Source organism: Lepidothrix coronata, unplaced genomic scaffold (genome assembly GCF_001604755.1).
Source record: "Lepidothrix coronata isolate B3197 unplaced genomic scaffold, Lepidothrix_coronata-1.0 Scaffold1, whole genome shotgun sequence".
NCBI lineage: Eukaryota > Metazoa > Chordata > Aves > Passeriformes > Pipridae > Lepidothrix > Lepidothrix coronata.
Window position 1 is genome coordinate 646841 of NW_016690181.1, and position 26535 is coordinate 673375.

General features: G+C 48.2%; 4 protein-coding genes across 5 annotated transcripts in view; 3 read left to right on the top strand and 1 right to left on the bottom strand.

Annotated features, from left to right (window-relative positions):
• The window catches only part of NUMB (NUMB, endocytic adaptor protein), a 90923-nt gene extending 85851 nt beyond the window's left edge, over window positions 1-5072 (bottom strand). The window contains exon 1 of one of the 2 annotated variants that reach the window (XM_017808851.1): window positions 4990-5072. The gene's annotated coding sequence lies outside the window, so the exon portion shown is untranslated. The remainder of the gene's footprint in view (window positions 1-4989) is intronic. The other variant, XM_017808843.1, reaches the window with a different exon arrangement.
• A 7096-nt stretch (window positions 5073-12168) lies between these two features.
• On the top strand, window positions 12169-13937 carry CUNH14orf169 (chromosome unknown C14orf169 homolog). The gene has a single exon (XM_017806345.1). The coding sequence runs from the start codon at window positions 12169-12171 to the stop codon at window positions 13894-13896; it is 1728 nt and encodes a 575-aa protein (XP_017661834.1). The 3' UTR covers window positions 13897-13937.
• Window positions 13938-14758: 821 nt separating this feature from the next.
• On the top strand, window positions 14759-18572 carry LOC108493214 (putative acyl-coenzyme A thioesterase 6). Its single transcript, XM_017806352.1, has 4 exons — window positions 14759-14785; window positions 15600-15673; window positions 17696-17790; window positions 17924-18572. Exons 1-4 carry the CDS (start codon window positions 14759-14761, stop codon window positions 18259-18261), a joined length of 534 nt encoding a protein of 177 aa, XP_017661841.1. The 3' UTR covers window positions 18262-18572.
• Window positions 18573-20516: 1944 nt separating this feature from the next.
• Window positions 20517-25538, top strand: LOC108494328 (acyl-coenzyme A thioesterase 1-like). The gene is made up of 3 exons (XM_017808705.1): window positions 20517-21032; window positions 22679-22881; window positions 24704-25538. Exons 1-3 carry the CDS (start codon window positions 20573-20575, stop codon window positions 25307-25309), a joined length of 1269 nt encoding a protein of 422 aa, XP_017664194.1. The 5' UTR covers window positions 20517-20572; the 3' UTR covers window positions 25310-25538.
• The last annotated feature ends 997 nt before the right edge of the window (window positions 25539-26535 follow it).

Here is a 26535-nt window from a genome sequence, read left to right on the forward strand (position 1 = left end):
GAGAGTGCTGCACCCTAACCACTAGACCACCAGAGGCCCCACACACAAAGATATCAGCTAACTAAAGACCGAAGCATTTACCAGCCACTCAGCACTGCAAGGCAAACTGAATACCTAGGAGAGTTTGGCACTTTCAAACTCAGTGGTGCCCATCAGCCTTGGAAAAGCCTTGCACAGCCTTGGAAAAGCCAAGGTATCTCTAGTTGTGGTGGATTACAGAAATAAGCTGCTTTAACAGTCTAAAATCAGTTCACTGCTGGGAGTGGACCCTCAGCACAGGTTTGAACTGCATTAATGAAGTTTAAACAACATGAAATGTAGAAGGAGAGAGAGACAATGTTTGGAGTTTTTCCCTAGAAAAATAAACTGATTAAGAGTGGTCACTTGCAAATTAAGAACGAAGTTAGCACACGCTAAGAGTGGTTTCTGGCCAAGTGCATGTTTTTTTATAATAGCCCCAGTAATACTTGCAGCTCGTAGATCGGTGGCCTGTGAAGAAGCCCAGGCCAATGACCAAGTACAAACCTACGGAAAGCAGTTCTGATTAATAAACTCTCGGGGTAAAAATATTACAGAGTACTGCTTGCAATCCAGGAAGTTCCAGCTTGTTGTTTCCCAGAAAAGGAAAGGTAATCAGAAAAAGATTCCAGTTTGGTCCAAGTCTTAATACAATGTATTTGAAACCACTCTTTCACTTAGAAGGCTAACAACTTTGGTTCTGGCTTCAGCATCAAAACCAACCGGCAAAATCTCAAAAATCCTACAGATTCAGCACTCAAAGAAGCCAAGAACTTGTTTGAGATCCCCAGACTCTGAAATTAATGGCTTCATACTTTCCTCAAGAGCACCTTTACATTTTGGCATACATATTCCTTTCAACCAATTTCTCACATACAAATCATTTGTCCTGACATACTTTGTCACAAGTCTACAGAAAGAGAAGTTCTATAAATTAGTAGCCAGAAACATCTTTAAGCTATCACATCTGGTAACTACAGAACACCAGGACTCCACAAATAATTACTTTGTAAGACAAGTACTGAACAAAGCAATTCAAGTTTTCAGAGCTATCTCCTAACAATATACACTTCAAAGGATTCTGGATGAATGTCTAACTCCAGCTACATATGACATGATGTCATTTCTACTTTTAAACTGACATCTGTCAGTTGTGAGTCTTGGTCAATAAAAATGAAAAACAAATTAAAAAAGGAGAAAAAAATATCAAACACGGCCTCCTGCACAGTGGAACAGTCCTCTGAATCTTGCGTGTTAAGAAAATTTTCTTCTTTCTGATGCAACATCTGCTTCAACAATACACCATAAAGAACATCAATTCAAAATGTGTATTTGATGGATCCCACACTTAAAATGAGAACACATCCTCTTTCAGACACATCTGTGCCAGTCTGAGGTTACTGTGCTTAGCCCATCCCTAGCTCCACATCCTCCACTCATTACTGTTTCCACCCACATCAAAATCCCAGCTGAGAAAAATGGAAGAACACTCTTCAATTTATTTCTTATTTTATTACCCAAGCCAGCTTAAACCGGTTTGCTATAGGCCTTTGTTAGCCCAAGTCATGTAAAGGTTGATGGAAAGGTACAGTTCCAGAAAAGCTCAAAGAAATTTAAATCAGAGCTCCTATGGCCCCATCTCCAACCCCCTATCTCATTCATTTCAACAGGAAGTCCCATTCCCACCCCTTGACCTGGATGATTAGCCAGTTAAGAAACATGATCCAGCCAAAATTCAACAAAACAAAAAAAGGCAATTAATTACCAGCCTGATTAACTCCCCGACTTTGCTTAACTCACAGCCACAAAGGCTTCCTTGCCAACAGGGGAAGACACACAGTCAAGAAGGAGAGAGGACCACCACAGCTCCAGTTTAAGCTGCCAAGTTTCTTGACAAGCTTAGGTAAAACTAAAATAGAGCCACTTCAGAAAAGAGCAGTCACAGCCTCCTCCTCCTCCTATGCAAGCAATAACATTTGTATAGCCACGAAGTCAGTTCAGGCAGTTGATCCAACCGAAGCTTAACATTTTTTTGTACGACCATTTTCAGCTGGATCAGCAAAGAAAGATTAACATGGGGAAAACAGATCCTTTCGGTGAAAGCATTGGCAGAAAAATCAAAGCTGCTCTGGTGGTAATGCAATAACATGACTGTAGAGGACGTGTTAAGTTTTAGCTTGATTGAATTTATGCTTAGTATTCTGCAAAAAAAGAAAGGCAATACACTCCAATGTCACTTATTAAAATTGAGATCTCAATTGAGACTGAACAAGTAATCTGTAGTTTTAATATATGTTCACTGATCAAAACAAACTCCAAAATCAAGACTAAGGGCATGATTTCACATTAGTTTAAACCAAGCTTGCTTGATAACTGACAAAACTAATAAAAAAACAAATAAACTTTGACACCCCCCCTAAAAAAAAAGAACAAGGTCAGCAGAATATGTAAGATGAGTGCAATAAGTAAGATAGAACCGCTAAGTCATCAATTACACCATCTTAGGCTGTCATGAGAATCTCCTACCTCATAGATTCTGTAAAACATCTTTTCTAGAGTGCAGAAAATTTAATTTCTATAGCATTAGGGCAATTTAATTTTTTTCCATTGTTATGCAGCTCCATCGATATTACTGTGGAATAAAACCAGCTACAGGCAGAATTCAAGGATCCTGTAGGGTGCTGTAACAAGTTCGCACAAACACACTATAAAAAAAATCTACTACAATGTTATCCCAATAGCCCCTATTCCTGGGGAGGCAAGCACTTTTGCAAGGATTTTCACTGTCATTTCAGAAAGCTTTTATCCCATCACGTTCTTTTTGGTAAGAAAGAAAACTACTTACAGATCACTGTGACACCAAGCAGCTAAATCAAACTACAAAATGCAAGAGTCAGAAGTCTTGTGAGTTTTAAGAGCCCAGCGTGGCTTGTTGGTTTGGGTTGTTTCCTTCCTAAATGCACAATGCTGTCAGCTCCTAATACAAAATCAGAGGGTTTCACAACACTAAGGCGAGAAGATAAACAAACTTGTTTACTCTGTCTATTTTACATGCACCTTCAGTTTCCACATATTTAAGATAAGTAATAAATGCAGGAAAGTATTTCCCAGGCTGAAAAATAAATTTTCTACTAATAAGGATTTAAATGGCTGATCTGAAATGCATTTCACATGTATACTTTAGGAAAAAAGAATCTTTGATATGTTTAGAGTTCCATAAATCTGAATTTTCACTGAGGCTTAAAACCAACACCTTATTCAATTACAGATTAAAAAGAGTTTACTGTAGGATAACTCAGGCCACCAAGAGTCTTAGAATCACAGGCAAGGATGAACACATCGTCAAATTCATTTTTCTGGACTTCATTCACATTATTTCTCCATAAGACTTGCTAAGGGAAAAAAACCAGCATTTCCACAGAGAATTGCCAAGAGATGAAGAAATGGAAAACACGCTGATGAACAAAAAAACAATATTGTTTCTCTATGGTAACTACTAACTTCTGCATAATCATAAAGACCATTTCAGAAGTAATCATAGATCAATAAGTCAAATAGAACTGAGTCAGAAATCCATTTAAATATTTACACTTTTTGCTACAAGCCATACCTAAAGTAACACTGTAGCCAAACCTAATGACTGTGCCTTCCATTTTACACACTCTCCTCATTCAGGAGCCTATCTGAAGAGGAAGAATGATCAAAAATACAAAACAACAAGAAAGCAAAGTAAAATAAAATAAAAACCCCTTAAACGGTACAAACAGACATTGTTGACAGTTATAAGCATCCCCTACTCCGGACGGATGAATTACGAAATATTGACAACAACACTGAAACAGAGCAGCACACAGAAAAAGCTCCCTTATCATTCCATAAACCATTAACGAGTAGGTTACATAAATCGACTGGACCGAAGGAGTTGTAGACCAGAGCTGCTGCAAGGCATTAACTCTCCTCTGAGGGATGCATCATTTCATTCTTGAAGACTGTTCATCTCCGTGAGCGCAACAAAAGGAGTTAAGCGCATTCCGAACAGGAGCTGCGTTGTAACCCTTCGTGACCCCCCGAGCACCGAGCGGGCGATGCTCCCGGCCCCGCCGCAGCCCCCGCCTCGCACGCTGTTGCTCATCCATCCCTCCTGCGCCCGCAGGACGGGCCGAACCCGGCCGGCTGTTCCTTTGTGCAGCTTGGCGGGCTGCCGCACACGCACAGCGGCACCGGCCAAGCCACGAACCGGGTGGAAGGAGAAGAGCGAGTCCCGCTGCTCGGGGGGGCCCTTTCCCCTACAACTCCCGCTGCCAGGCTGGGTCCTCAGCGCCATCGCCTCGGAGCCTCGTCCCGACGGCTCCCGAACTTCACAGCGCCCAGCCCCGGCTGAGATGAGGAGGAGAATTTCGGGGAAGCCCCAACTCCCCGGAGCTCCCGCTCGCTCCCGCGGCCGCGCAGGAGCGGCAAGCGATACAAAGCGCCCGGGAGCGGCCGCGCCAGAGGGACCCTCTGACGGAAACCTGGGCGGGATTCAAGGCCTAGGAGAGACCGCAGGCACGGGCAGCCCCGGGAGAGCCCCAGGAAGCGGCGGCGCCGCGGGGGTCGCTCCCCCGGGCCGGCAGCTCGGTGCAGCCCGCAGGGCCTTTCGGTGCCGCGGCCGCCCCCCGCGGGCTCCACCTGCGCCGGGCCCCCGCCCTGCCGCACCCCGGGGATCACGCCCCACCCCGTCGCCCCCCCCAGGGCGCGGACCGGAGGGCGCACCCGCATTGCTCCCGGCCCCCCACGCACTTTCGCGGGGCACCCCCGCTTCCCCCCCGACGCCGGCCCCTCAGGCTTCCCCCGCCTCCGGCGCGCCCCCCCGCCGCCGGACCCACCCGCGCCCCGCGGGGTTCGCACGGCCGCGCCACGCCCGCCCGCGGCACCGGCCCCCGCCCGCCGAGGCGAAGGCCCTTCTCCGCACCGCGGCCCGGCTGCGCTCACCTGCCGCCCGCAGCCGCCTCCCTCCGGCGCCTCCTCCGCTGCCCGTCGCCACCGAGCAGCGCCGCCGCCGCCGCTCCGCCCCCGCCCCCTCGGCCGCCTCTCCCGCCCCCGCCGCCCGCCACGCCCAACCCGGCCGCCTATTGGCCGCGCGCCCAGAGTTTGGCCTTCGGACTGGTGCAAGGAGTCGTCCATCAAAGCTGCGGCCCCGCCCTTCCCCGCCCACGAGTCCCGGGTGTTTTATTCACGCCGGGGCTCTGGCGCCCCCACTCACCCGCTGCCGGCCCCGATTGGCTGAGGCGGTGGGAGCAGCGAGCCAGGATTGGCTGCCCGAGGTGCCAGTGCGGGGTCGGGACCGCCCCCCCACTCGGGGCTGGGCGGGAAGGCGGCGGAGCCGCCGCGCGGGGTCAGAGTAGGGCCCGCCTGGGGCCGCCCGGTCCGCGTCCCGCTGGAGCGGCACGGGGGGACGCGCCTGCTACCCCCCGCCGGCCGTTCGGCCTGCCTTGGTGCTCGTCCCCCCACAGCTGCGGCAGTGGGGGCACCAGAAGGAGGATGGCTCCCGCAGGCCCAGTGCCACCCTGGTTTCCCCCGATAAACCACATACGATGACTGACTCCTGCCCCGGCGGCTGCAGTGAGACGTGCTGCTAATGCCAGCGCTCCAGAAACCGAGCACGTAATGTTCCCCAGCAGCCAGAGGCCGGGCTGGCAGGAAAAACGTGAGCAGGCTCCTTTCTGCATTAAGCTCCACGATTGCGACTTTCTGAGAACCAAAATGTTCCCGGCTTATCCTTCCTTCGGCCCAAGAAACACAAGCATGCCTCCATTTTCGAAGTGGAGGCAGTACCAGGTGCTGAATTCAGCAGGGAGGCTGCGCTTCAAAGGGAAGTTACCCAGGGGAATCCTCCGGGAGCAGAACCCTTGTGACTGCGCATACGGGGCTTGGCCTGAACGCATTATCCAGAATGCGTATTTCCAACAGCTGTCTCCTCTCACCAGACTTTCAAGCTGCTACTTCATCCAAAATGCAACCCAGAACAGTTCCAGAAGCACTCAGCTGATAAAAAAAAAAAAAAAAAAATCAGGAAATTGAAATGCAAAGATTACATGAGGTTTCTCTGCATTATTATCTTCTCCCTGCGTGCACCATCCCCCTTATGCCTCTTTGTCTCTGAATCAAGCAGAGAAACAGAGCAACAAAGAACATGGGCCTTAATGTTGACTGGCAAACATCCAGAAAATAAGGCAACTGAAATCACTGGGAATTTCAGAACATCATGTGCAAAAATCATTTACCAAGTTCACATAGGAGGTGCTCAGGCAGAAGTACGAGCACTACACTGCCTCTGAGTTTCAGACTGATGCTCTGACGCCCAAATCATCCCTTCTTCATAAAGTAAACTGAGAAGATATGGGGTTTTTTTCTTAGATCTTTTTGCATATATCCCTTTGCTTGGAAAGCAAAACTAAGGCAGAGAGCTGCCTTCCCTCTGACAGTTGCTTCTCAATTACTTTCAGACTGCTCCTCTCAGCCAGTAGTATGACACAGCTGTGTTTGAGCCAAATGTTCCAAAATGACTAGACGGATAAGATATTTCTACTAGTCCTAAGTTTTGATTTTATGAAAACATTCCTGACCTGACATAGCTCTTAAAATACTGCATTCCCAGTAGCTGCAGTGTAACTCTGCATCTTATTCACAGTCTCTGGATTTCTGACAGAATTTTTTATAAAACATGTGCCCTAAACCTTAATTTCTAATGAACAATTCCCATATTATCAAGAAGCTCTACTTTGAAATGAAAAGTATTTGAGGGCTGGCCAGGAAAAGGCCAGGACATGCTATTGTAAATAGAATTCTAATGTATGCTTCAGCTATGTATAGCTTTTACAAATATTTATTAGATAGCTAAATTATTTGTTGCCATTACTGTTTCTCTGCTCAGCTGATAGCTTGACCTCCCCATATGGTCACTGGTGACCGAAGGGAAAGGAGGCTGTGGTGGGAAAGGAAAGGAAGATGACCGTAGAAGTCACCTAGCTGGACAAGCATCCAGCATAGCGAACTGCACGTTCACAGTGCTGTGCTGTGTGTCCGAGTCACGTTCTGTGTAGTTAGTCTTCCCACAGAGTTTCCGTGTGAGGAGGGGGAAATTAATTCTCTGAGGTCTGATACTTGAGGCAATGTTTCAAGTGCTTTAATCCTTATAGATAACAAAGAATTGGGAGAAACTTCATAGCATTGCCAAGAAACCAAACCAAATTTTCCCCTTTTCACCTTTTCTTTAAGGTAGAGAACAGGGCTTCATGGGCAATACACAGGATTAATGGACTTGACTGTTCCTATGATGTCCACTGACTCCTGTCAGCTGTGCCTTTCTAGCCGAGATCCTTCCTGGGACAGCAGGATAGTATGCTATCCCCTAAGGACCTGAGAATATATTACACACACACCCATGACAATGCAAACTCCTTATCCTCACTGCAGATACCCAGAGGCTTAACATCGTTCTTCTCTATTGGTTATCTAAAACAATGTCAGTGATTAAATCTCCCTTCTTTAATCACACCATACTATTATCCCTTCTAGGAACAAGCCATACCAGTATAAATACTACAACATAAGCATTTTTATACTGCTCTAACTGTGCTCACCAAGAGGAATTCCATCTTTTTGGCACTATATGTAAAACACTGGGAGCTTGTGTATGTGGATGAGCATGGAAAATGTTCATAAATACTTCTGTAAGGTGCCATAGTGTCTAGTAGCAATGTACATCTGCTATGGGAAGCAAATAAGCAAGTACTACATGGGCTTTCTCCTGTCATGCTCTGAGCAGATCTGAACAATATGGTTGCTAAATCAAGACATCCTGTTTTCATAATATTTTTGTCTTGGTAGTGCTGTGTCAGAGGTGAGCAAGCAATTTCAAAGTACTTCAGAAAAACTTCAGTATAGGAAATAAAAGGTAAAGTCTTTTTGCAAGGCTTCTGAAATGGAGAAACTTACAAAAGAAGCAAATGTTGAATGGTGCTGCCCTGTGTTAACATGGCTATATGTTAATCTTGAAATAGTGGGCATAAATATATTTAATGAGCAAAGCTATGTAGTTGCCATCATTAATACGGAAAGGATATGAATAGCAACAATCCTTTAAAATCTGTCTTCCATGGAAAAGCATCAGCCAAACAGCTCATCAAGAGCCACACTGTGCATATCAAAAGAATTCTCTAGCACGAGATATATGATTTATGCAGGAGGGGTTTGACTATACCTTCTATCTCGGTTCTCTAGATGTGATTAATCCCACAGGGCAAATATTTCATTCAGGTTCTCTCTGCTTTCATTTTAGGATGAGGATTTTCCCCTCATGGCCATTACTTCTCTCCTTCTGCTGGAGCGTTGGAGTCTGCAGCTTTGAATTTAGTCACTGCAGATGGTATCTGCACAATGCTACCAAATTCTAGATAGCATCTATTTGGAGCACAAAAACCCTCATAAAATTATTTCAAAGGACACATGCCCTTGACACACGTCAAGGGGTTAAGTAAACTTAGTCATCAGTCCTACTTAAATACATCAGGTAAATTCAGCTTTAACTATTTTAGTGTTACGTGGTACTAAAGAAAATATCTGTGCTTCCAAATCCCTCCAAAAAGATAATTTCATAGGGAGGACTGGACCTTCTAATTATTATTTTTATAAATGTGTTTTTATTTGGCTGTTCCATGGTGGGAAAGCTTCTCTTCTCAGTGGGGATCTGCATACAAGATAACCAGGCTTAAAGACCACAACAAGTGACTGAGTAAGAAAATCCCCGAGAAGAGAGAAACAGCTGGAGAGAGGCCAAAGTCTCTGCCAAGAGATGCTTCAGTGAGTGAGTGCATTCACTCAGATGAGGGAGGCCAGAGGATAGCTCTTGAGAAACAGTTCCTGAATTAGCTTTCAGTCTTGTTATCTGGCAATGAACTTTATAGCTTTCACAAGGAGCAGGCTTCACAATCCAGCCCAGTGTCCTTCCAGTGATGACATAGTGCATGTCGCTAGGCTGTATGAGAAAGATTGTCAGCTGGAAAACCTGTCAGTGAAGGCTTGAAATGTTCTTTTTCCTTACTAGGTATTGTTTTTGACATGAGGAAAGGTGCAAAAGGAAGGTTGCCAGCAAACTAATAAAAATAAAAAGGTTTAACTGGGTTTAACTTTCTAAAAGTGACTGGTTTACAGTAATGGTTTGCTGGGAACACAGAGAAAGTTTGCATGGTGGTGAACAACTGAGCACACGATACGATGAAAATTGCAAAGAATTTTGCCCTTTCCACTCATTAGTGAAGACTGTTCATAGCTCTACAGGATCAGGACTTATCCGAACTGCACTTTAAACTCAAGATTTCCATTATTTGAATGGCATAAGGTTAAAATATCAAATGAACCCTACCATCTCTTTGAGGTGCCATTTACTTACTTCTTTTGAAGTCACTTGTGCTTCTTTAATAGGTTGTACTCACCATATTTATATGTCCTCTTAAATAAAATGTGTGGCTCTTGGCAATGCAGCTTATATGCTCATAAAATCTGAGTAACTTTGTGCTAAATTCTAATTAAGAAATTTAATTGAGCCTCCAGTTGTTACTCTGTCACGTGAGCAGCAGCTGGGGACTACCTAATCATTCAGAGATCTGTGCTACTTTTGTTTTGTTTATTTAAAGAGCTGTATGTGACACTTCTTTCTTTAGCAAACTCTCTTGAAGTATCGGACAATTAATGCAAACAGCATGTAGACCTTGTGGCTACTCCTAGACAACCATCTGAGTACTCTGTGAGTGATACTGAAGCTCTCTCTTTTTGCCCTAGGTCAAAACCCTTTCTTGTGTCACATGGAAAAATAGCAACATTCTTTATTTCTGAAAGCATTTATTCTTAGAAAGTCTAAATTGACAAAAGAAACACTTTATTGTCATAGAGATTTCACCACCATTATTTTCCACTGTGTTTCTTCACTCAGAGACTTTGTTATACATAAAAAAGAATCCAATATCAACTGCCTCTCAGCAGTAGAAAGTGACATGCATATGAAGATCAGAGCCATTGAATAAGACTGTGAACCCCCCCTGTACTGGTAAACATCCAGGACAGCTTTGCTGCAGTCATTACAGATATTCTGGTGTAACTCAGGTCAGGCTCTGTTTACAGTGCCCGGCTGCTTCTGAGAAGGATCAGTTGCACTCCAGTAAATTACACGGTAACACAAATAACAATCCAGATGCCTAGGTTTTTCAAAATTCTTCCCCCTCCCAAACCTATTTAGCCATGCTTACACAGAACTAAAGCATGCAATGGCCTAACTTCTACCATATTTCAAAGCGCTTGCATCTCGATTTTGTTAAGGGCCCAGTTCTGTTGAAACGGTTTCAGCTGATAAGATTATTTCGGTAATCAGGGCTTAACCTTGGGAAAACAAAGAATGGATTGAAATAGAGAGTTCGCCCTTCCCTTCTCTTCCAGTCTACACATGAATGCACAGGCTGCTTGCACTCTCCTCTCGTTTTAAACCTCATCCACGCCAGTCCTCTTGACAGGAAATACGGTATCCTCTTCCATGCGTGTTTCCCACCGCAGGGGTGCAGAGCGCTGATCGGCCTCTGCCACCTGCTGGCAAAGCCAAAAACGGTCCAGACGTGAAATGGGAGGCTGAAGTGTTGCTTACGCACGCCTAAAATCTGTCTCCTTTAATGAAAACCATCGTGGTACAAACAGGACAGTCTTCTGCTGTTGCTCTTCCCGCAACTTTGGCTGCAAAGGTTGTGCCCGATGAACTCTGTCAGAAAAATACCTCCAAAATGAAAATAGTTGTTACTGCATATATGCAAGAAGGGTCTTTGTTGCTTACAGCTCAGTGCTGGGATCTGAGCCTGATTTGTGTTGGTTTTAAGGCGATTCAAGCAACAGGCAATTTTAAGATATCTGCACGTTCTAGAATTTGAGACTTAACAGCTGAACTTATCCTCATTAGGCCTAACTGATTTCTGCTCCTGAATTGTGGTAAAATTGAAATGTAGGTCTGGATTGAAACCCTGTCTAGAGGTGAAAGTTCTCTTTTCAGCTTTGCATCCTATGCCTGGTACACTCAGTAGCCCACACAGCAGATCTGCATATGCCTTGTGAATGTTAGCTGTTTCACATATTCTGTGCAGCTGATATTCATATCTGTGAGAGGTTAATAACACCCTGTGAACCAGAGGGTTTCTGGGCACACTTGGGTAATTGCTCCAGTTAAATGCTTTAGACTCACAGCAGCCTCTGGAGATGAAATTCTCATGCAAAATTCATTCCCATGAATTACTGCAGTCCATAACAGATTCTTCTCACAAAAGTACTGAAGTGTGAATTTCTTGTACTGAAGCTTTTCTTGATCAGAAGAGCATCAACACAGTCTGACAATACAAACCTCTACAGTTTTTCACATTTGCCACAATCAGAGTCTTGCTGGTCTGTCCTCTACCCTCCAGCAAAGCTTCCTGTGCTGAAGCTGCAGTCTCTGGAAGAACAGAGCAGCCCTCAGGCTGTCCAGGTACCTACAGCACCACTAACGTTGTCTTTCTATGAAGCTTCAGGCTAGGAGAGAGATGGAGAGGGAACGAAGGTCTGCCCATCTTATTAGGCAGTTAGTGGATTTGGAAAAAACCCCAAAACGTGTCATCACCATTAGAAGCACAAGAAAGGGGGAGGAGGGATGGTACACCAGAACTGGCTCCATCCAACTGGGATTTCTATTCCTTGCACAACAGAACCTTATGAAATCGGTTTTACCTCGTCTCGCCTCATTAAGCTGCAAAGTAATTGCAGGCAGTCCAAAAGTATATCCTTACGTTACGCCTTCGGAGAAAAATAACTTTATGAACGTGCTTAGAGCACACGTCCGGAGCGAAGCTTCCCAGACAAGGAACAGATCTGCCTGCATCGGTTCCCAGGGGATTCGTCTCTCCTTTCCTTTTTCGGGCGGGGGGAAGCAAATACGCCCGGCACATTTTAAGCGGACGTGATGACAGAACACAAGATACGTCCCGCGCAGCACCACAAGCACACTCGGGAAATGCCCTTCCGGGGGCAGGCGTGCGGGCTCCGAGCCCGGCGACATCCCGTGCCCGGGGCGCTTCCGGCGGATGCGGCGGGGCCTTGGCGGCCATGGCGGCGGAGCAGCGGGAGCTGGGGCGGCTGTCGGCGCTCGCCGTGTACCGCCGGGTAGCGGGGGCCGGGCGGCTGGAGCGGCGCCGCCGCGGGGCGCAGCTGCCCGCGAGCCGCAAGCGGGCCAGGGCCCGGGCGAGGCGCGGCCGAGCGGGAGGCGGCGGCCCGGAGCCGGAGGCCCCGCCTCGGCCGGCCTCGCCGCCCGCCGCGCCCTCAAGCCGCGTGGAGCTCCCGGTGGAGGTCCGCGTGGAGCCCCAGCCCGGGTGGGCGGCCGCTGGGCCTGAGGAGAAGCCGCGGGGCGGCCCCGCGACCATCCCGGGTGGCCCGCGGGCGGCGGGGGAGGACGGCGGTGGCGTGTCGGGGCTGCTGCGGCGGCTGGGGCGGCTGGAGGACAGCCGGCAGCGGGCGGCAGAGCTGTTCCGCTGGCTGCTGGCCCCCGTGGCGCCGGGCGAGTTCCTGGGGCAGCACTGGGAGCGGGCGCCGCTGCTGGTGCGGCGAGGCGACCCCAGGTACTACGCGGGGCTCTTTTCCACGGCCGACTTGGACGCGGCCCTTCGGGACGGCGAAGTGCACTTCGGCACCCACCTGGACGTGACCAGCTACGCCGAGGGCGTGCGGGAAACGCACAATCCCTCGGGCCGGGCCCTGCCTGCCGTCGTCTGGGACTTCTACCAGAACGGCTGCTCCCTGCGGCTCCTCTGCCCACAGGCTTTCTCCCCCACCGTCTGGCACTTCCTCTCCATCCTGCAGGAGCAGTTTGGCAGCATGGTGGGAGCCAACACATACCTCACGCCACCAGGGACACAGGGCTTCGCCCCCCACTACGATGACATCGAGGCCTTTGTGCTGCAGCTGGAGGGGAAGAAGCACTGGCGCGTCTACAGCCCCCGGACGGATGCCGAGGTGCTGCCCCAGTTCTCCAGTTCAAACCTAACACAGGCTGAGCTCGGTGAGCCTGTGCTGGAGACGGTGCTTGAGGCCGGGGACCTGCTGTACTTCCCCCGTGGCTATATCCACCAGGGCGACTGTCTCCCTGATGCACACTCGCTCCACATCACTGTGTCTTCCTACCAGAGGAATTCCTGGGGGGACTTTCTGGAGAAGCTCCTCCCAGCTGCCCTAGAGATGGCCCTGGAGGAGGATGTGGAGTACCGGCGAGGGCTTCCCATGGACTACCTGGGGTACATGGGGGTTGCCAACTCAGACGCAGCTGATGCTCGGCGAACAGCCTTTATGGAGAAGGTGCAGAGCCTGATAAAGAAACTCATTGACTATGCACCCATTGATGCTGCTGTGGATCAGATGGCCAGGTCATTTCTTCATGACTGTCTGCCCCCTGTGCTTACCCAGAGTGAAAAGGCGCAAAGTATCTATGGCTTCCCAGCCCAGTGGCAAGATGGAGGCCCTCACAATGTTGATATACAGATAACAAAAGACACCGAAATACGCCTCCTCCGCCATGGCATTGTTAGATTATGTAATGAAGAAGCAGGTGTGATGCTGTATTACACGACAGAAAACTCAAGAGTGTATCACAAAGAAGAACCCAAGTTCTTTGAGCTAGATCCCGAGTATACAGACAGTATCGAATTTCTGCTGTCTTCCTATCCAAATCACATCCGTGTGGGTAACCTTCCATGTGAAACCTTGGAGGAGAGGATTTCTCTAGCCACACTCCTGTTTGAGAAGGGCATTCTGACTACGAAGAAGCCTCTGGTGCAAGTGTAACTCTTATTTTTTAAGAAAATAAACATACATTTGTTTAGGAAGTGTTCTGTCTTGGTCTTGCCTTACACCTGCTAGATGTGAATCAGCAGTCTAGGTCCCTGCATCTCATCTGGGGGCAAAAGGGCTATGGTATGGGTAGGGAAATGTTCTGATTACAATGGGTATCTGCTCTAGGAGCAGACTGGCTGAGTGACTAGAGAAGGGAAAATGTTACTACACCCTAGGTGTTACAGGCATGTTACTACACCCTAGGTAACTTCAGGAACCTAGTGACCTTTCTTGCAGTCTGTAAATCATCTCTGTATTTTCACAGTATTTTAAAGCAGCCTGCTCTGCTGTGGGAAGTACTCTTGTTATTCACAGGCAGATTTGGCGATGGTCAGCATTCTGTGTGCCTGTGCTGTGCCATGCTGTGTAGGCCTTCAGGCCTATGCTGTGTTGTAAAGATCCCTTGGTCACAGAAAAAATTTGTCCAGCTCTTCTTGGAAGTGGAGCTTGTGGGCAGCTCCCACTCAGTTCCAGCAATTACATTACCTACGTGAGCCTGCCCTTATCACACAGTGCAGCAAGATGTCCTCAAGCAAACATGATCTGCTGCATTTGAAATATATCAGGCTCACTTGCATCTTCTTCAGTCTGCAAGGTGTCTTAGTGATAAAATAACCTCCCCTACTGGTTTTCCCACAGCAGCCCCTAGCAATGAAATTATTGGTCATTTCAAAGCAAATGGGGCACCCTCTAATATGGCTTTTTTGTGCTAGGTGAAAAAAGTTTCATTTAAGGACCTATCAAATTACATGAACACATGCCTGGCTCTGTGGCCACTTTCCATACTGACAAACCTCTAATATGCTTTTCCGCAATGCTATTTGATCATAGCAGTCAGCAGGTGAGGAATATTCTGTCTTCAAAGCCTCCTGAAGCTATATCCACAAGGAGCAGGGTGTATTACCCTGGGGTCCTCTGAGCTGTTGGATCATCAGGGTTTTGCAAGATGGCACACATGCACATTTAACTGGTTAGGATTTAAGTGTACGCTATGTCCTCCAAGGTCCCATACTTGCAAAAGCCAGCGTGCCAGTCTTTCCTCCCTCTTTTGCCTATGTGCATTTGCTAAATCTTGAAACTCGGGCTGTGTAAAACTGCACAGCACGAGAGCGTGCTGAGGTGCCCTGCAGCCCTCTTTGATCTATAAATCACTAGTGGCTGAACAGAAATGCTGTTGTCACATGTCCTCTGACCCTTTTGTCATCCTTAGCAGAGGGTCAGCCATCCTTGTCCCACCATTCATGCCCCTGGTAAATATCTCATGCCCAGTTCCTGGGCTGCTCTGTGTGGCCCCTGTGCAACCACGGGCACCTGCACTGCAGTTTGCTGCTTGGGGGCTTGCGGTGCAGTGCTGTACCAGGAGCTCATGCAGCCCTTCCTATGATGGTTATAAGCACCCTCATGTCCATTTCAAGTACATTAATGACAATCAAAGATGGCACAAATTTTCCTTAGCTTTTCCTTTCCCTGGACCCTGTCTCCTAAAACAACATAATACTTCAGCTGGGATGAGAATTCTGATAATTCCTCCCCAGCTTCTGAATCTACTAAGGAAACTGCCTGGGCTAAACACCTTACACATACCCCTCATGGTTTTACGCAGGGCTAGCCAGGCACAGAGTTTCTCTTTTTTTCTTGGTTCTTTCTCCATAAAGGTATTTCTCACTAAGACTGGTGAGAAGTTGCACTGGGAGGTGCTGGTCCATTATGATCCCAGAAAAGCACTTTTGTAAGAAAAGCACTCACATTCTGTAAAGTATCTAAAAATGCTATTTATTAGAGCTAACACTCTAAAAAGAGACTAGTATAGATAATCTTACACCCCTTTAGATGCTGAGAACCCTGAGCAATGAAGCATGTGACAGGACTCCACCCCACATACAGCATATCACGCAGACATGGTCCATAGCAGATTCTCCCCTTTCAGTCTTTTAGGGTATTGTAAGATTTTTGTATAAGGAAACAGCTCTATTTATCACATCTACAGTCAAAGAGAGACAATGTTTGCATGGGAATATCTTGCTGCACTGTTTGACAAGGGCAGGGCCACGCAGGTCATGTAACCACAGGTACTGACCGGAAGCTGCCTGTGAGCTTCTGTGTAAGGAAGAGATGGCTGAGTTTCCCATAAGGCTTGGAATCTGTGCAGCACAACACAGGCCTGAAGGCCACATTGTAAGGACAGTGCAGCACAGCACAGCACAAGCATCAAAGGCACAGGGCAGTGTTGTGTCCTCCAGAGGCTACACCATGGCTATTGGAGGGGAATGTTCTGCATGCTGTAAGGCAAGGCAAGGCAAGGACCGTGCTGAGAGTTCCCTCACACGGTTCCAAACAGCACAGAAACACAAACGAAGGTACAGGGAGCACATCCAGCAACTTTTCCAAGAGGAGCTGTGCAGGACAGAAAAGCTGTGAGAGAGCCGGCTTTTATTTGCTTTTGTAATCAGCCCCTTGGGGCATTGGTACAGCATCTTTTTGAAAGATACAAGGACCATTGGCTTCACGATAACCACACGGGGCACAGAAAGTGGGGAGTCCCACCTGGGCAGGAGGAGGAGGCAGCACTCCATGACTGGCTGCCCAGGCACAAGAAGCCAGAACATCCAGCTTAAATACAGTCATGATGCAGCTGAGTGGATCACAGAAGCTGCAAATTGCTCCCAGCCTTCTTTGCTGAGCATGGTTGTGGTCATGGCAGACAAGGTTTCTCCTATCCAGCATTTCCACATCACTCACTTATCATCCCTGGCCCCTTCCATATGCCTCTCGCCTGCCGCCTGCAGCCACTTTGATGTGCCTGTCACTCTGCCAGAGTTATCTCTGGGGAAAGCTGTACAAATACTCACCTGGCATGGCTAGCATCTACCAGAATGCTCACCTAGGAAAGGGGAAGGATCAAACAGATATGCACTGGAAGGGTAGAGGATGAGGTTCTATTCAGGTGCCATCATCTGGAGTGCCAGAGATGGTGTCTGAGACATAACAAGGTGGGCAAAAGTGGAGAAGAGAAACATGCATTTTTTGAAGCAGCCTTCATGAATTGTCATCACATGCCCCCATATGACCCCTTAGTCTAAGAAAGGTAAAGAAAAAAGGCTTTACCCTTAGCTAACTGTGGTAAGCTGACCTCAGCTGGCTGCTGGATACCCACCTAGCCACTCTCAGGGAGAGGTGAAGAAACTAAGATGAAAAACCTCATGGCTCAAGATAAGGATGGGGTGTAATTCATCAACTAACACCATGGGCAAAACAGACTTGACTTAGAGAAGATTAATTTAATTTATTGCCAGCTAATAACAGAGTAGCACAGTGAGAAATAAGAACAAAACTAAAAACACCTCCTCCCCATCTTTGGGCAGCATTAAGTCTGTCTGAGCTGGCTAAAACTGTCCCTGTCCAATATGGGGGAAGCCCTGGTCTCTTCTCACAGACCACAGCTTCCCACTACCAAAACCTTTCCACCATAGCTCTGGATAGCCTTACTTTTGTTTTGCAACCAGCGCTCAAATGGTATCATTATGCTTGCTCTCTCTTGGCTATCATCAAGGAACATTTTGCATGGGAATGGAAACAATTTGTGCGTAGGAGGTTCCTGTTATTTGTCCAGAAGAAAAACTAATCATTGCCATCACTTTCTTCATGCAGTTTTGCAAATTCTCAGCATTAGACAATGTTCTCCTCCATGAACCAGCTGTCATGCTTTTCAGCTCAGTACTGATGAGCATTTCCTCCCATGTGCCAGGTGAAGGGGCCTGCTTGGTTACTCCAAAGGAGATGAACTGTCTCTCGCCATGGCTGCCTTCCTGAAGAACATCACAGCCATTTGCTTCCCTCAATGGCCCTGTGGCTGCTACATTTATTCCTCTCTGTTACAAGGATAAAACCATCCCCATTTTGACCACATATGAACAACATATCAAGGTCACCGATTCCAATATTCTTGATTGTTCTGATGTCCTTATTGACCCTTTTCAAGCCCCTGGCAACCGAAGCCTGATCCCAGTAGAGAAAGCTGAGGCACAGCTACTATTCATCACGGGACAAGATGACCATGTTGTCAAAAGAAAGTATTATGCTACTGAAGTCTGCAAGCTTTTGCAGGCTCAAGGGAAGGAAAATTTTCAGATTCTCTCCTACCCTGGAACAGGGCACTGCATAGACCCTACCTTTTTCCCTTTGTACCCCATAGGAAACCATCCCATTTTTCACAAGCGGGCAGTCCTGGGTGAGGAGTTCGGGACTTATTCTAAAGCTCAGGTTCATGCTTGGCCACAGATCCAGGCTTTTTTCCAGAAATATTTAAATGACAAGTAATGTGCAACAAGTGATGTGCAAGCAACACACAACTTTGAACAACCAGATCTGATAAATTCTGTTACAGTTATCAATCTAACAGCTTGTCTCACCTGTACAACTACAGTATCTTCCATGACTTTAGGCATCCATGACTCAGAAAAGAAAGGGGGTTGCCTTTTCTCTTCTTCCCTGAACCTTTTTGTTCAAGTGTCAAGAAAATGCATGGCATTTTTTGCCTTTTATAAAACACCTCATGTGCCAAATGCGCTGTTATGTTTCTTGGGGGGGGTTCTATTCTCCTAATGCATTCTTGACAGTACTTTCCATATCACTGTGGTCTCTACATGTACACGCTATCCTCAGCTCATACTTGAAAGCAACACCTCCCAGATAACAGTTTTGGAGCAGGGATTTCACTGTTGTTATGGTGAATGTCTCATTGCAAATGGAAATGTCTCTGATCTCTGTGCTGCTGGGAGTGTGCAAAAATGGATGCTATAGCCAGGTTGCTGGGCTGTTTCTGGTTTACCCTTGGGGAAGGTTGTTTGCCTTCTTCCATCTTCCCTTCACAATGCTGTGTTCTGGCTAGTGGATACTTCTGGCTCCAAGATGTAATGTAAAAAACTTCCTGCTGAATTTACAATCATTGTGATCTTCTCCCACATGATGTGGAACATTTTAATCTTTGTTATTGGGTTGAGAATTGTAATAAAGGACTGAGATTTGAAAGCCATGGAGTCATTTGTTCTGCTTTGGTTAGAAGCAGGGTTTGCAACTTGACCACTCTCTCATCCCAGGGTGAAACCTTGGGATTGCAGAAGCTTGGGATCAAGGGCTGCCCAGGTAGGAACAGGACACCATAGAAGATAGCCCTCTTACCTTCACTCTTCCACTCCTCTTGTGTCACCAAGCATAGAGGAGAAGGAATGTTGCTGAAGCCTCCAGGACCTTTTCCCTTAGCATCTGCTCCAGCCTATGGTCAAGCTGGTGATCAAATCCAGTACTGTAAACCAAGGATTGTTCTTCTCAACAACAGGAGTAGTTTCCACACATTGAGGGCTAAACACCAGACAACATGCCCAAATCCTAGATGACAAAGCACCTCATCTGTTTAGGAGAGAATGGGTAATCTCCACAGGGAAGGAAAGACTGCTGAGACTCTGTCCAACACCTCTGACAATGCTCAGGATTCCCTCAGATGCTTCCACTTGTTTCACACCACTAAGTCAGACATGAGGAGTTCAGAGTGTGAGGCACCCCTACCTGCATCTCCAGGAAGACTCTGGGAGCCTAAGGAAACAGCTGTCCCTCTGCAGCTCCTTTTGGATCAGAAGATCCAGCTCTGGGCAAGATGGACTGAATGACCTTCTTTTTTAAAACCTTGCAAAATCCATTACTAGAAGAGCCAGATATTTCCTGACCTACCTAAAGAGTCTGTGAAAGCACTCCCTCTTCATCCCTCCTGCACTACTGATGATCCTAACCATCCTTCCCAATTCACCTGGCTGTGCAGCTGCCAGGGCTGAGCAGAGCCTGGTGGAGACATAAGCCACCTTGCCCATGCCTTGGGGCAACTAATACAGAGGCAGAACCGGCAAGGAGAGGCGAAGCACTGCCGGGCTGGTGCTGGTGTGGCTTCTCCCCGCCCCGGCTGGGGCTGGCCCACGCTCCGGTCTCTCGGCCGAGCGGCACAGCACAGTTCGGCCCTACTCGGGGTCGCTGCCGGCGAGCAACAGCTCCGCGCTGCCCTATCTCTGTGCGGTCGGTCCCACACAGGCCCTTCGCTGCCCGGACGGTGAATCCCGACTGCGATTCTGCTCGGTGGCTCGTCAACGCCTCTGCCCGTCCCGCCCCGCGTGTCCCCTCGCCCGCAGCCACCGTCCGGTCCAGGGGAGCTCGGGGGGACACTGAGGAGCTCTCTGGGGCCAGGACAGGTCGCAAGAACTCGGCAGAGTTTGACAGAGAACCCTCCCATAGCCGGAAGGGGGGTGTCGAAGACAGAGGAGAGGGGAAGAGTAGGCGGGCGGGGCGGCAGGGAAGCAGGCCGGCGGGGCGAGGGACCTACCGCCCCGCTCCTGCCCGCGGGGTCTTACAGCGGCACTCCGGGATCGATCCCGACTCCGGTTCCGCGGGGACCTGCCCCAGAATCCGCCCCCAGAGGCGGGAACTACCCGGGGCAATGTGGCAGATCACTGCCCGCTCCCTGCGCCGGGCCAGCTCCCGTAGCTGGCAGAGGCGACTGCCCTGGCCCGGCCCCGCGCCTGCAGCCCCACGGTGCCGCAGCCCCGCGTGGACCCCCGGGACAGCCTCTGCCCGTGGACTCGCCTCCATGGCCCCCTCCATCCGCCTCTCGCCCGCCACCCGCAGCCTCTTCGATGAGCCGCTGGCCATCGCTGTGCAGGGCCTCGGCCCGCGGCAGCAGGTCACACTGAGGACATCCTTGCGGGATGAGAAGGGAGAGCTCTTCCAGGCCAGTGCCCGCTACCAGGCGGGGGACGACGGGGAGCTGGACCTCGCCCGCTGTCCTGCGCTGCCGGGAGGCAGCTTCTCTGGCCTGGAGCCCATGGGGCTGCTCTGGGCTTTGCAGCCCCAGAGGCCCTTCTGGCGGCTGGTGAAGCGGGACGTTCAGAGCCCCTTCCTCCTGCAGCTGGAGGTGTTTGAGGGCCACGGGAAGCCTCCAGGGCGGCTCCTGGCCCAGGCGCAGCACGAGCGGGCGTTCCTGCGGGACGGGGTGCGGAGAGTCCCGGTGCGAGAGGGGAGGATCCGGGCGACGCTTTTTCTGCCCCCCGGTGAGTACCGGCCGTGCCGGGCTCCTTCTCCCACTGGTGTTGCTCTGCTTTCGGCCCCGCGCTTCCAGGCCCGGAGCGTGACCCCTTCCAGGCTTCCTCTGAGGACAAGGGGAAGCCTCGCCCTGCCAGCTGGCACTAGACACTTCTCAAGGAGCGGTCTGATCAGCCCAACCCTCTTTGGTCTGCTGGGTACGCTCACTACGTAGAGCAGCTATATGTGCTGAAGCACACTTGAGTATATTTAATTGATTCTTACTGGACATGAAAGCATTTATCACAATACCCTTCTTGTTCCCAAATGCTGTGGGTGGTGGTGTCAGCCAGTCTTCAAGATACCTTTCCTCTACCTGGCTGTTTCCCAGGGAATTCAGCTAGTAATTCTTTGAGTAAGTAGAAGGTTGCCCTCCCAGACTATAGCGTTCAAGCCTGCTGCTTCCCTTTCCAGCCTCTCCACAGATCCTGAACTCAGTTATATCCTAGTTGCTGAAGCCCAAGGCAATCCAAGCTGCCTTTTGCTGCCACATTTGTCCCCAATTCTTCCTTGTTTGTGAGCAGAAGATTAAGGAAAGCATTAGACAGGTTTGCTCTTACAGTATTTTTGTCAGAAAGTAATCATTACTATGGTCTGTGAGGTTTTCAGATTGCCTGACAAATGCTGTGTTGTCCTCCCAGCAGCTGTCCAGATTTCTGCTAGTTGGCTGTAGGAAACCTCATTCCCTTGGTTGAGTGGTTTGCAGCAGCTGCACCACTGCCACACCCCAGCTTTCCTTTCCCCTGTGATTCAGAGGCTTTCACCAAGCATGTCTCTGGAACCTCATGTACTCAAGGAGCTCCTCTATGTATCATGTGCTTTCCCCTTTCTTCCCTGTCTGTCCCTGGCAACTCCTCCATGACAGCGCTAAAATCATACGTGCTGTCCCAGCCAGTGTCCTGGGCTCTGACTGCGCTGTAGCCTTGAGGCTGGAGGTGAATTTCCTGTTCTTCTTGCTTGTTGCCCATGTTCTCCATGTTAGTCTGCAGACACCTGAGGGAAGCCTCACCTTCCCTCCTGAGCAGGAATGGGAGTCTCCCTCTTGGCCTCCTCCTTTCCATACTTTGTTAACAGTTTGTGGCAATCCCTCTCAGCTTTGGACTTGTCCCCTGATGAACCTAATGTAAAGGTTCTCTTACCAGGTTAGCAAGGTTAGTTTCAGATACTTTCTTCTCTTAATCCCAGAATAAATGGCCATAGTACATTTACACTGAAACTGAGAAGCTGAAATCATCAGAAGAGGAGATTTTTTTTGATACTGAGAAATGCAGCAAGGAAAAGCCTCCTGGGTATAATTCAGAGCTTGATAGCTTTGCAGTGAATTTACATGATACAGAAACTAGTTGTGACTGTCAAAAGATCAATTCTCTTCCAGCCACATGTTCCCTGATGTTATCCAGAACATTACCAGGCCTGCTAATTTTTGCTGGCTTGTTTAATATTGAAGCAATGTAGCCATTTAATTAAAACTGGCACAGTAGTTTAGGACCCTTAACACCATTTTGCTGCTTTAGGTTTTTTTCTTTTTTTAAAAAGACACATTCCCAGGCCTATGATATTGGCATATAACTTAAGAATTGTGGGTTAATGTGTCCTGTTATATTGTCTCTCGCAGGAAATGGCCCCTTTCCGGGAATTATTGACTTATATGGAACTGGAGGAGGACTCCCTGAATACAGGGCATGCCTGCTGGCCAACTATGGCTTTGCTGTGCTGGCTCTGGCTTACTACAGCTATGAAGATCTCCCCAAAGAGATGAAGGAATTCCACCTGGAATATTTTGAAGAAGCTGTAAACTATATGTTACAACACACCCAGGTTGGTTTGTTCATTGACTCACCACAGTGAACTCTCATTATTTCGGTCCTGTCAGACTGCAGATGGGGCAGAGCTGCTGTATTTAAAATAGCATCACTGTTAAGTTGGCTGTGATTAATTTGTTTGATATCTTTAATTCCCATTACAATGGCTCTCTGGCAGCTTATTCCAATTCTTCCTTTTGAAGTGGCCAGGAGAAACAGTGACACATAAGTAACATACTGGTAATTTCTACTCCATTCAACCCAGTGTCATAACTAGGGCGCTAGTTGCCTGGAGACTTATTTGACTTACAGCAGGGCTTTTAGGTTTATGCTCTGTAGAATGTCCTGCAGATCTTAATGTCCTTTTCAGCTGTGGAGCACATGATAACCTTCTGTGATACAAGTCTCAAGGAAGTCCACCAGTACACATTTGTTGCTGTGTATTTTCATCATCACGGCTAGGCTTCACGAATGAAGATTTAGGAAGGCTCTATCCACATTTGTTACAGGCACACTGGTGGCTTTTATACGCTGTTAGAATCACTCCAAATGTTGTTATTTGGTGAGTGTGGGTTTTAGTAACTGCTTGTGCACTTAGGGATCCTTCTAATCTCCTTAGCAGAACCTGCTTGGTTCTGCATCTCCTTGCAAGCAGCTGTGCATGACAATAGCTAGAACTGCACAAGGCAATACTTGGTTTCTCTGAAGAATGAAAACAAATACCTTCCTCAACCTCAGAAAGATGAGTAGATGTTAAAGGACTTGGTTGCTTTTCAGATGCCTTAACCTTAACTGCTCATGCCACCTCTCTGCCCAAAAAAATCTGAAAATTGCTTCCACCTGTCTTTTTTTTTTTTTCCCTGAGAGCAGTACTATTGCCTCCCATTAACACCTCCACTGATACCCTCATCATGTTTTTAATGCGTTGCAAAGTTTCAGCTGTATTTTCTAATTTCTCCCTTTCCATGTTTCAAAGTCAGTGGGTTTGGAGCCTATTACACTGGTGATAAGATACGAAACATACTAAATTTTGATGCTGTCTCAGAGCCTTTTTGCTCCTAAGGGTCTTTGGATTTTGAAGCAGTTGTGGTATTAGCTAACCTTCTTTCAATATCCTTGGAGGCTTTCAATACTTTGTAAGGTCATTTAATTTTTCTATTCTAGTTAATTTGCCTTGTGTAAAAGAAAATGAAGGTAACCTATTCTAGATTGACTCCGGAGGACTGTACAATTCTCTTAGAAAAATGGGTTTAATGGGTTATTTTTTTTAAGATACATTTTAATGAGTAAGGTACCTCAGAATGCTTCCTGTGAGTTAGACACCAAGCATACCGGAGAAGAGGGAGAGCAGCTGATGTGGAGCCTGCCACTCCATGTTATCTTCTTAACAGGGAAAACAAAGACAGTGGTTGAGTATAAGAAATACATTATCATAAGTGATGACAATATCATAGTCATTGCTGACTGAGCATTTTGCACTGAAAGAAAGTATTTGTAGAAGAAGCCTCCCCTTCTCCTTCCCTCTTCTTCTCTCAACTGCCTTATAGGCAAAGTGAATTTAGGACTGCACATCTGCAAACACACTGTATTCTCTGCTTCAGCACTGAACCCTGTAGCTTTGTTAGGTGATGATGCTGCAGTCCCAGTAGGGCTTAGGACCATAAATCAAGCACAGAACAGTGCCTAGGGTCCCTCAGATGTGGGCCCTGCAAACAGGACCTTAGATGCCTGTACTTGGGGTCCAAATTTGGGACAGACACGGCTGCAAACATGGCAACATCTTAAAGAAGTGGCATGCTTTGGTTCATTGCTTGTGGTTTCTCTTCTCTCACCTCCAGGTTAAAGGTCCAGGAATTGGGTTGCTTGGAATCTCAAAGGGTGGTGACCTGTGCACCTCCATGGCCTCCTTCCTAAAGGGCATCACAGCCACTGCCCTTATCAACGGCTCAGTGGCAAATGTGGGTGCAGTGCTCCGCTACAAGGACATCACCATTCCACCTCTTAATATCAATTTGAAACGCATCAAGGTCGGCAAGTCTGGGATTGCTGATATTTTTGATATATTGAACAACCCACTAGAAGGGCCTGACCAGCAAAGCTTTATCCCTTTGGAGAAGGCCGAGTGTCGCTTCTTGTTCATTGTTGGCCAGGATGATCGCAACTGGAAAAGCGAATTCTTTGCAGTTGAGGGGAGCAAACGTTTGCAAGCTCATGGGAAGGAAAAGCCTGAGATAGTCTGTTATCCTGGAGCAGGGCACTACATTGAACCTCCCTTTTTCCCAATGTGTGCAGCCTCAATGCACCTGCTAGTTGGCAAACCTGTGGAGTGGGGAGGGGAGCCCAAGGCACACTGTGAGGCACAGATAGATGCTTGGCAGCAGATCCAAGCTTTCTTCCGGAAACACCTCACAGGCAAGCCATCTGGAACATCCAGTAATCTGTGATGTGAAGTAGATTACAGATGAAGATGCTGGTGTTTCAAGATTGCTTTGTTAAATGGCTCAGAATGAGAACAAGGAACATCAGAGAATAAGCTATTGGGTTTCTTGGAGGATGACAGCGGGTGAAAGCATAAAAGCTGCTTTGTTTTTACACCCTCCTCTAACCTTGATTAGAGGTTCTTAGCCTCCTGCTTTGTGTAGTATAGGATTAAAAGTTGTGGAAGACAAATGTGGTAAGGCTGGGTGTTCTTTGAATGTGAAATTAAGTGGAAGGTAACTTATCTAAGCTGAGAACTGGGGTGAAAATGTACCTTGGCATTCTCAGAGGAAACATATGCCATTGCCTTTACCAGAGCCAGCTTTGTGTGCTCGTTCCAGTGTTCTAGTTTTTCTGGAAGCAGCAGTTCTCTCTTCCTGCCTCCAGTATTCTTTCTGTTCTCCCTGTGCACGTCCCTCTCCTGTGTTGCTCATTCCCCTTCTCTCACACCACTAAATTAGATTTTTAACAAAATCTAATATTCACTTAGCAAAAGCAGCAATAATGTGTCTGCTCCTCAGGTAGCAAATCTCCCGTTCATAGACAACAACAGCCCCTAGCCTGATGTGACATTCTGGGCACATGCAGTAGAAATGAGACATTTTAACAGTTTTTGAACGTCTGTAAGCATGAGAAAACAAAAGACCTGGCCCTGTTGGTAGTCATCCTGGAGCCGCTCTCGGGCATCTCCTCAGCTGGGCTGGGTATCCGGTCTAGGTTCGCAGCGCTGTTGGAGGGTAGCGTCTTCCTGCCTGTACATTCCCTTAGCGCCTGCTTCCAAAAGTTACGGGAAACAGTCCGGCTGCGGGGCTGGCTCGGCGGCTCCACGAGGCGCCGGGTGCTGTGCAGGGGTAGGCGGGCTGGAAGGGGCGGTGGAGCGGCTGCCGTGCTGTGCCGGAGCCAGGCTCCGGCCGCATGTCTGGTTCTCTCTGAGCAGCAGGGGCAGCGGGGTGAGCTGTCAGCCCCGCCGGAGATCCTCGGTAACATTCGGCACCCAGGGGCAGGGTTGGAGGAGAAGGCGCTGGATGTTGCCGGCGAGTTTGCGCTGCTGTATCCGAACGCTTTGCACCCCCCAGTGCCTGACAGCGCGCGCGGGCCGCATCCAGCCTCGGCTGCTCCCCGTGCGTCAGGCGGGCTTTTGCATTCCCTGTGTTTGTAATAGCTTAAAGTGAAACTTTAGCCACTGCCCACG